The 11,385-nt window shown below is 32.7% G+C and overlaps 1 protein-coding gene across 1 annotated transcript in view; it reads right to left on the reverse strand.

Annotated features, from left to right (window-relative positions):
- Positions 1 to 430: 430 nt before the first annotated feature.
- The window catches only part of LOC106466304 (programmed cell death protein 10-like), a 20,998-nt gene continuing 10,043 nt past the window's right edge, over positions 431 to 11,385 (reverse strand). The window contains exons 6-7 of the mRNA XM_013926578.2: positions 4,667 to 4,749; positions 431 to 4,225 (exon numbers count right to left, since the gene is read on the reverse strand). Of these exons, the coding sequence (XP_013782032.1) occupies positions 4,135 to 4,225; positions 4,667 to 4,749 (174 nt within the window). The 3' untranslated portion in view covers positions 431 to 4,134. The remainder of the gene's footprint in view (positions 4,226 to 4,666; positions 4,750 to 11,385) is intronic.

The following is an 11,385-nucleotide window of genomic DNA, read 5'->3' on the forward strand; positions in this document are numbered from 1 at the left end:
GCTGTGTATAGTGTTCAAGTGGTTAAAACAGCTGAACCCTCCTGGCATCCTTTGGCCCCCTATCAGAGAATAACCTCAAGCTATTCCTTAAACATGCATGTGTGTTACAATGTATTCTCTTACAACTTATACCTTCCACAACTGCAAAGAAGCAATTAATCTACTTATACTATTCTCTGTTCTAAGAGAATCTGGCAAAATTAGTTTTGCATATTGCTTGAAATTGTGCAACTTTTAACTCAAGATTAAGTTGCTTGAATTCTAAAATTAATAATTTTACCCTCTAAATTGGACGTAGCAAAAATATTAAAAACATACATATTTCTTGCCTACTAATTCATTAAAGTCTGTTCTATGATGTGGCATCACATGTACATGTGTGGATGGTCAGATGTGTGAGAAAGAAAAAAACATACAAAAAAGTTTCCATTTTATTTTTTATTCTGAATTTCCAATTAATTTACAAAACAAGCATAAATGCACATTCTTATAATGGCAATAAAATTACTCTACTATAAAATTTAATAATTAAAAATACTAAATATTTATATTTTAACACAACATTAAACAATGATGACATCTATTAATCAAAAACTTTGTTATTGTTTGGCTAGTTTTTAAAACACTCAGAAAACTATTCAACCCCTTATTATCAAGGGTCAAGGTTAAAAATATTCATTTTTTTAGATGCACCTCATTCTTCTAATAAAGCAGTGTATTAATACAGAGTTGAAATGGGTTGTTTTCATAAATGTACATATATATATAAGTTTGAAGCAACTGAATCTGTAATATAAAGTAAAATATAGACATCATTTTTAAATACGTGTATAGAAATATACATAAACTTTGTAAAAGCAACAAAATGCCGAGAGAAATTTATTAATGTAGTTTTATGGTCTCAGCACAAAACTTAATTCTAACGAAATAAACTATTGTTTTATCAATTATAACCATTGGTTTTGCAAAAATGAACTGAGATCAGTTTTCTGAATAAATAATTCATAAACCCATACAAATTAAAAAACTGGTACGATGTTACTTAAATTCATAATAACATGGTTATTAATAAATTATCTACCGTTGGTACAGCTAATTGCACCTACTCAACAAATGTAATGTTAGATTGAAAAAAAATTATAATGCTGAAAAATTTAAAATTAACAGTTCATATACATTTATAATATTTGTATAAAGGAAAAACAACAACAAAAAACTAGCAACATATCATATATTTACTGAGAAAATAACATCAAATTATTATGTTATCAAATAAAAATAACTGACAGCACACTTTCCAAGTGACTGCTTATCAATTTTAAAATATAATGTATTGGTATATGTTTTTCAAATGACAGTTTTATCAACAAGGTTAAAGTATTAAAACTATATGAATGTTTTCTAACTCCCAGTCTTGTTACAAAAAAAGAAAGAAAAAGAATTAAAAATATCAGCATTTTTCAGAAGTACACTGTTTTAGAAAAAGATTTAATCTTTCAGCATATTTTATACACAATACTCTGACAAAACATAAGTCTCAACATTATAGAAATAACTTTTTGTCAACAGTAGAGAATTCAAGTAAATTGTATCTTTATTTAGAAAAGTATAAAATAAACACAAAGTAAATTTTATAAAAAATAAAATTATCACTATTTTTGAAAGTGCATTTTTATCAAAAAAGGAAAAAGTGAAACACAGGTAAGTTTTCCAACATTTTAAAGTAATTTTTTGTTTGTTTGTTCTTAAACACAAAGTTACACAATAGGATACCTGTGATCTGCCAAATGCAGGTATCAAAACTCACCATTTTTAGTGTTTTAAGCCTTCTGACTTACTGTTGAGCTACTGGGAGGCTTTTAAGATGATGAAGTGAATTACAAGTATGATATTATTTTCAGAAGAAACCATTTGAAGATGTTCATGAGTAAGAATAGTTGGTTGATTAATTTTTCACACAACATGATGGAAATATATTTATAGTCCCAGTGCAACTTTTATTGATGATGTCTTAATGCTAACTTCAAAAAAAATATATATTTTTTCCTTTGATACTACCCTTCTTTAAATATTGAATTGAATATTAATGCATCATAGTAAAATCTTTTATGTAACAAATCAAAATGCTTGTAACCTGTGAAACTACATCCACACACTATTTTGGGGTAAGAGAAATCCACATAATCATTCCTTTTAAACATAATTTTTCCTTATTCTCTCAATCTCAAAAAAACATTAAATGGCTATAACTGTAAAATGCTGCATTTATAATTATATCAGTATTCTTTTTATTAAAAATAATTTTGATCCATTTTTATATCAATTTGTTGTTTAGTGACTGTTAACAGATATTTTTTATAGCTTTCAACAAATAAAGCACATATATCTAACTTCCAGAAAATATATATATATATATATATATATATTCTTACCCAAAGAAAAACAGATATATACAGTATTCAATTTATCTTTGGGAACAATAAAAAATTTGGAGTATGTAAAAGTTTTTGTGTTTAAAGGATAAAAATTAAACAATTTTTACATTATAATTCTGTGAAACTAAGCCTCTTGTGTGGTAGTTAAGAGTACTAGATTTAGACATGTTTAAAGTTAGATATAAAAGTTAAAAATATATTCAAATGTCATTTTGTTTCAGAAAAAAGTGTAGTATTAATAATAATGAACTATGTTGTAAACTTCACGATACGAGTGTTACATAATACTAACATTGTAATTCTGTATTGCAAAGAAAGGAATAGCGGCATAATTTCAGTTCTATAACATAAAAGTTAAATAATTCTTATATTATAATTCTGCATTATTAACACAATTTCTTATTTTCAAGTATTTAAATTCAACTGTTTTTAAAATTAATTATTTTGAGTTTTTGAGCAACATACATGTATATATAAAAGATTAGACTATGATGCTTAATATTTCTCTTTCAAATATGTATATCCAAAAGAACTATAAATTAATACTAGAATAATTCCATTAACAAATAGTCCACATTACTTTATCATATTTTCTGAAACTTTTATCCATCAGGCTACTGAATAAATCACCTAAATAAATAATAAAAAAAAGTTGACTGGAACACTGCTAAAAAAAAAGAAAAAAAAGTAGCTACATGAAATAAAATTTTAATAACATTCTATAAGCATGCAAAAAAGTATTTATAAACCTCAGTGAAAACCTAAACCTGGTAAGTCTTGTCGATAGATATTGATGGTTTTGTATTATAAAAACATCTTAGCCTTTCAAAGGTTGTGCTCAAGCTTTACTTGTGTTGATACACAGCATTTTGTAACTTTGATAAACCACAGTGGCCAAAAAAAGTCGAAAGTTATTGTACAAATGACTAATGATTATGAGATGGCTAATAAATCTCAGAGACTAAAATATTATAACTTAATTAAGAAATGGATAATGATTGAGTCCTTCACTAAAAGAAGTGACGACCTGTTAACTCTTGTTCAACAAATGAATATTACTGCATGTCCACTGGCAAAAATCTTGGCCAAGAATATTCATATTTATTTAACAAGTAAATTATGACTTTCAATTCACTGATAAAATCAGGGATCCATTAATAAACCACACAAAGTTAAAGTGTTACAAGATGTTTAAAAAATGTAAGATGGTTTTGTGTTTGCTGGAAAAGATAGCAAATTTAATGAGTTTTACAAATCACCTAAGATGCCTTGATAAAATAAGAATAGCCTCCAGAAAAAAATGAAATACTGTCTAATGGGGTATGGTATTGGTTAACTAAAAGTGCATTAGCACAATTTCTTTGAAATTACTTTCAGTGCTATGAACATCTTAGAACAAAAAACTCAAAGCCGAAGCTGTTTACTTATCAAAGGATAAGATTATTGTTACACTTGTGGTCCAATATTGTCAAAATTATCAGAAATTTTGATGAACATGAATTCTGTCCTTATCAATTTAAACACAATTTGGGAAGTTATGTCTACAGTGCTGTTAGCTATCTTTTTTTTTTATTAGTACAATTACATAAAGTAAAGAACACTACATTGTTTTCATAATTTTGTTCATCAATTTAGGATAATACATTCAAGTATCTCTACTTCCCTCTGTTTATCACTCAATAATACATTATTGGTGTAATCAGCACTGTTCAGTCTTACTCTTAACTGTGACCATGATGACATTAGTCTGATGTATCAGATGCAAGGCACTCACAAATACAGTTTGAGCTCTGAAAAAAACAAAAAAGGCAATCTATCAAGCAGAACTCGTTTCCTATGGAATAACACAATAGAAAATGTTTATTTTCTACACTAAATAATATAAACAGTTAGAAACACTAAGAACCTGCATGTAACAGAAAATTTAACAAGTGAAAATTGGATAGCTTGAGAGATTTATTGGAATCATTAAATGAAGTATATGTCTGACAAGCATACTTTCAGGTTTAAAATTCCACATGATCTCAGTTTTAACAAATTCAGAAATTTCCTAATTTTACAGAATGGTGTGCTAATACTGATGCCTAGGGTTAATGGTTTCATGTAGGTTATAAATTACAGCACAAGAAACATCTGGACCCAATAAACCAGTCTAACTGATTTAGTCCTTCTTAAAGAATAGTGAACTTCACTTAAAAATCTGAGAATAAAGAAACACTTCACACACTTACTGTCCCTCCTTAAAAAAGTCTTTCAAGGTGTTGCTAAAGCGTTTAGAACACTTCACAAACTCTTTCTTTCGTTGCTCCAAAGCCTAAAAAAAGAAAAAATACTTCTTAGATGCTAATAGTAACTTTCAGGTAACAGAAACTCACACTATACTATGCCACAATTTCTAAATAGAACAATGTTGTTTGTTTGTAATCAGTTGTATACTGTTACAAACTTAGAGCTACTTTGGATAAATGAATGTAGTTTCATGTTACAATTTGAAGTCATTGCAGAAAAGAAAAAAGCGTAATTGAGATTTATTTTGATTTTTTTTTGGTGGTTACAAGGTTTATCCTAAGTAGCTCTAAGTTTGTAACAGTATACATCTATTTATAATTAAATTTTATTGCTTTATTGCCCTCTGAACTGTGTCTAACTACTATCTATAAAGTTTTACTGAAAAAAAAAGGTTGAAATGCATTTAGGAGGTTATGGGGATTACACAAAAGAAATTTGCACATGAACTATTCAAAACAGATACTCAATATATTCATGGACAAGTCTTTATTTTATTTTATTAAAAATACTTCACTAAAAAAGATGATATTTTGTATGTGAAAGACTTGTAATATTAACTGAAAGACTGCCAAATTTTATGAAGATATACACATTATATTGAGAGGTATAAGTAATAAATCTATAAAGTGTTTAAATGAGTACAAAAAGGTCACATGGTTGGTCAATTTGATACAGCCCATACTGAGAGTTAATCAAATTAAAAAAACCTTTGATTAATTTTTTATAGGAAGTTAACATTTTCTTACACTGAAAATGTATTTCTGATAGGTACTTACCTCCTCTCACACAAAGTCTATCTCATTTATTGACTACCATCTAAACATTGCTAAAAGAATTTTAATAACCAATGCACCAGTCTTTATACCACGCCGGTTTTGTGAAATTTCTGAACATGTAAATATTATGTGACCATGCTCCACCAATAGTATTGCTCCACCTATAATGGGGTTTCTAGCTCCCTCTGCTATTCCTGCTCAATCCTCAATTTGGAGAATTGGCAGGTACTAGAATAAAAACACCAGTTTTAGTGGGGAGGAAGCATGAGAAGTGTGTGACAGGAGATAAGTACCTATCAGAAATATATTTTCAGTGTAGGAAAATGTTAACTTCTGAAATGGACTTACCACTTCTCACACAAAGGCTAGAATCCCACATTGAAAAGGTGCAGTGCCAGTGTAGGTGCACAAAGAACAAATGAAACAAAAAGCAACTGCCCAGAACGAACGGGTGTGTTCGGAGATGAAAATGAAGAAGACTTCTGAAACAGGATTGGTCTTTATCCAGGAATTAGAAAAGTAACATAAAATGGTCATAAAAAGGTAATGCTTGCACAATTGTAAGAGCATTAAGAAGATGCAAGCTGTATCAACATATAAAGAGAAAAAATACGTAATAACTATAAGTGGTTAGGGCAAGTGGACCATGTTATTGATACCCAACAACACCAACTGTAAGTAAACAGAGTGTTGTATGTCACACAACTGGAATTACGAAAAGGAAGTGAACAAATGGTCATAAGCTGACAAACTCCCAAAACCATGGTGGAAGCAAGAAACCAAATCTGGCATTACAGGATCTTGGTGTTACCTCGACTCATCCATAAGAACAGGAAAAGCTGTAACAGGTATTACAGGCAAAATCAAAACTCACTCAACTGTAAATGAAGGGTAGAGACATTCTGTACTTGGAATTATGAGGAGAACATTCTGTATTCACCAACCCATAGGAACAGAGTGCAGGCATCCCATTGCCAGTATTACGAGGCAGACGAAGTCTCTCAAACCCAACCATAGAAGTAGGAAAGAACCTTCTGCAACCAGAATTAACAAGATGAGAGGTGTCTACTACACACAACAATAGGAGCAGGGCATTGTCATCCTGAACCTGGAATTATGAGGAGGTCACATGTAGGCTGGCCCCAAATAATATTTGATCATTGGGTATAATGAGTGCAGTCTGTCCAGGCAGGAAACATCCAGGGGAAGTTCCAGAAGCCAGCTTCACCCTCTTCTCCTGAGTGGATAAATGAGCATAATTATAGTAACAAACAGGAGGAAGCTTCTATGGTCCACCACCTTAATGACTGGGAACTAAGAGTGGTAAGAACTACCATGCTACACTTGAAGAAAAAGGGGGGAGGAGGGTAAAAAGGCAGTGGGGAGTCTGGATGAACATCACACACGAGGCAGTGAAATGGGTGACTGTGTTTCCCTATTTTGAAATGCAGACCAAACCCTATTATGGAATTAAAAGGTTGGCAGGAATGGGCAAAAATCCCCTTCTGCTTTACTCTTGAAGTTCATGAGTGATGGTTCACTAAAGATATAATTATAATACATAGATATACACCTACAGCACTGGGAAATTGTCCGGTGGTCTTACAGAAACACCCCATCTCAACTGTGAGCATTATATAGTTGCTGCATTTAGTGTGGGTCTGAGACAAAGCATGCCTGACCAAGCAACCCACGCCAAAAGGTGGGATCCGTAAAGAAGATGTTAAGGTTAGGGAAGCTGAAAAGAAAACATAAATGAAAGGAAGCAATAAGACTTACCAAAGGCAAAGGCAAATGAACGTGTGTATCATCCCCACAGGAGGAAGATGATATCCATCAGAGGAAGACACAGCCAGAACTAGCAGATAATGAGCAATGAAGGTATTAGGAGTAGTTCACATTTCAGTCAAACAATCTCCTTCAATGGATGATGAAAGTGAGCATCAAAAGACATAGTAATGTGATGAATTTGATGTAAAGAGACATTGAGGAGACAGCAATCTTCCACGGACAAGTCCAAATAAGCCAGCCAGATGAGTTGACAAACCCAACCAATGAGATTAACAGGTTACAGAACACTGGAAACTGAAGGGTTCCAGGGAATAAGGAATCAGGAAGTAACCCTGAAAGGAGGCAGAATGTGTCACATAACACTTGAAGGAATGAACTGGACAAGGAAGCCTATCTGGATCGGAATGGAAGTAAGATGAGAAAAGAAATGTAAGGAAATGGGTGTGAAAGCCAGAACACAGTTACTGGCAGCATAGGTCCTAGGGAGGAAGGGCTGAGGTTGGGCTAGAAGATGACATAAAAGGAATAGTAAGGATGTGAGTAATATGAATGGTATAAAAATCTGAACGATGACAACCACAAGCAAGGAGGAGAAGGAATTATATTGTAGAAGGTAGAAGGAATATTAAGCCAAAGCTGAAATTTAGGATTGGAAAGGACCACATTGAGATCCCAGTAGGCAAAGGAATGGAAAGGAGGAAAAGGGGAGACAAAACCCAGAAGAATCAGAAGAAGATAGACAAGGCTGCTTGAGAGCTGAACATGGATGAAGTGGACAAGCCTTTGACAAAATACCAGGTGAAGAATAGGGAAGGAAGACAAAGAAAGGGTGGAAAGGACAGAAACCAAGATGAAAAGACCAAAGTTGGAGGTATACTAACATCAGTGGGAAACAGACATGGAAGAAGGTCTCATGGATCGGGAAGGAAGGATAGAAAATTTGGAGTCAGACCACGGGCTGAAACAACAGACAAGACAAAACCATGTATGAAGATGGGGAGTGGTGACATCTGTGGAAAAGGGGCCACTTTGTGATGAGAATCTTGTTGGAAGATAATCAAACCACCACCAGGTGGAAGGAGCCAGAAAGTGATAACAGTGGGCTCAAAAAAAAAGAGACTCAGTATCTGAAAGCACAGAGATCAGGAATCGGTACCCACTGGTTCAGTGAAATAAGTGACCACAGTTGAGATGTGGGAATTTACCATCACCACCCCCTGTAGAAGAGGAAGGAGGTTTGACAAGGCTCGAGAAAGGTGATATGGATAAAGACTGTGTGATTGACAACAAACCAGAAATACCCCAAGAGTTGAAGTAAGAACCTCAGTGCCCTAAAGAGGAATTTATGAACAGATGTAAATTTGGAGGAGGCAGAGTAAGCAGCACCACAAAATTAGGGATCCAAGGAGAAGTTCCACAGATCAAGGAGTGTTCAACAACGGGAACACATATGAGGCCGACCCATGTGAATGAGAGCTTCCAAGGAAGTCCAGATTTCCAAAGAGATAGAATATAGCGAGCTGTAAAAAGGAGAGGGGCATGTGAACTGCTTGCTCTAAACCTGAAGACAAAGAAGAGAAAGCTGGGCTTTACAGAGGTTGGAAGAACCCCCCCAGATTTGTTATTGAGGAGAGTCAGAACAGACTTCCTCCTTTGTCATATGGTAATCAATCTGTTCTGCATCTCGTAGGAGCAGAGGAGTGTGAACTCTGGTCTGAGAATGGGAGAAAGCAAGCAGGAGCCAGTCAAACTAGAGAAGGAAAAATGTAAGAGTCATGGAGTGAAGAAGTCGGGCAAAAATTTGTATTCCTTGACAAAACATGTAAAGAGCTGTCTAGGATCATGAATGTAGGAAAAGGAATCAAAGCTAAGCTCAGCCTTACAAACGGGAAAGAAACAAACACTTCAATAAAGTAACAAGGCAAAATTTTAAGTCCCACACTGATGAAAATTAGGAAAGGACAGCGCAATTGAACACTCATGAAAAAATTAAGATAGAACAATGAATAGGTATTACTAGTAGTAACAATATGTAATGTATCAACTATCGAAATATACACAGTAAAAAAAGGGCTGACAAACATCAAATGGGCAAAGTATCAACATTTTTCTAGTCCACAAAGAATGTAAAAATAATGATTGTGCCAAATAGCAGAAAATAAAGAGAAAACACAATAATGATTAATATCTAAGGTACCAGACAGAAAATGTAACCTGGATGACAAGGACACAGAATTAAGTCTTATACTGACTAAAATTAGGAGGAAAAGGTGCATACTTAACAATGACAAAAAAATTATTCAATGAGAACAAAGAATTACTTGTTACTAGTAGTAGTGATATGGAAGGTTCAAACCAACCAAACATACTCAACTGATAAAGTACTTATATATAAAATGGACAAACTATCTAAATGTACCCAGTTCACAAAGTATGTAATAAAAACAAACGTGTAAAGAGATAAAATTTACTGAGAAAACACATAAATTAGCAATATCTAACATATCATTCCACGATATTAACTGAGATGACAAAGGTCATGTAATGAAGTCCAACACTGACATAAATGGGGATGAGAAGGAACATAGGTAATAACTACATTAAAAAAAAATACAAATTGAACAATGAATTATATGCTACTTGTAGTAATGATAAGTAAGGGAAAAGCTATCGAAACATACCAAGTTAATAAAGTACTTATAAATAGGAAATGGACAAACAATTTAAATGAACCTAGTCCACAAAATATGTAATAATAACAAACGAGCAATCCGACAAAAATTACCTAGAAAATACCAAAATAAGCAATAACTAACTTACCGTACAATGAAAATAACCTAGACGACAGAGGACACTGAATTAAGTAACATACTGATGAAAAATGGGGATGAGAAGGCACATGGCTAACAATGACGAGAAAAAAAAAGTACATAAACAAAATGAATTAGATGTTACAAGTATTTAAGGTAGGTAACAAACACACAATAGAAATATACCTAGGGAAAGTACTTATTATTCTATTGCCACGGGTATCCTTTATTGTGCATGACACAAGGTTTTATGGTCTTACATTCAAAATTTTATTAAACTACTTTTTGTTTATGTTATACCTATTAGATTAGCATAAAATCTTAGCTAATAATCCATATTTTAATAGTATATAAGTTTTAAGTTCTTCAAGGAATAATACATTAAAAGTTATTATATAATATAATCAGAAATTGAGTTTATGCAAAATTTTGCATTATATAAGTTTGTTTGTAATTAAGCACAAAGCTACACAATGGGCTATCTGTGCTCTGCCCACCACAGGTATCGAAACCTGGTTTCTAGCATTGTAAGTCTGCAGACATACTGCTGTGTCACTCGGGGTGCATTATATAAGCACTGAAAATAAATATTTTTATAAAGTATGTAAAAATTTGGTATTATGGTTGAAAATGCAGATTATTAGAAAGCATATGTTAAAAAACATTTTTTAAAGGCTACCACAACCACTGAATATAACATTCAGGGGACAACAAGAGGCCTGTTGGTCCAAAGTTGTCCCACCTATATATAAAAAAAAAAAAAAACTTCCTTAATTTACCACATCCTCCAAATCTAAAGGCAACCCATTCCAAAGGCAAACCACCCTCTTAGAAAAGTAAAACTGTCTAGGCTAAAGATGATCCCTAGGTTTATACTTGTACCATTCTCACCACTAAATACCAAAAAACTATGATGATGCACTGATACTATCAATTGCCTTAACAATTTTAAACAGCTGAATCAGATCCCCATTAACTTTAAATACTAATGCTGAAAAAAATAAAATTACCAGTATATACATTTACTGATATTTGTATATTCTGAAGTCTTAACCTGTCCTTATATAACAACCTTTCCATCAAGGTATTACCGTAGTAGCCTTTCTTTGAGCATCACCCTTTTCAACAAATCAATATTTTTCTGACTCTCCTTATGTCTACTCTGTGTGTTGAATGGGTACATCAGCCAGTATTAAAATATTTCTGTAAATACAATACAAAGTCCTCTTTGCCCTACAACTTGCAAAAACACACTGCTTCACTGCTTGGGTGGCTTAAGAGACT

The sequence above is a fragment of the Limulus polyphemus genome, unplaced genomic scaffold (assembly GCF_000517525.1).
Source record: "Limulus polyphemus unplaced genomic scaffold, Limulus_polyphemus-2.1.2 Scaffold73, whole genome shotgun sequence".
Taxonomy (NCBI): domain Eukaryota; kingdom Metazoa; phylum Arthropoda; class Merostomata; order Xiphosura; family Limulidae; genus Limulus; species Limulus polyphemus.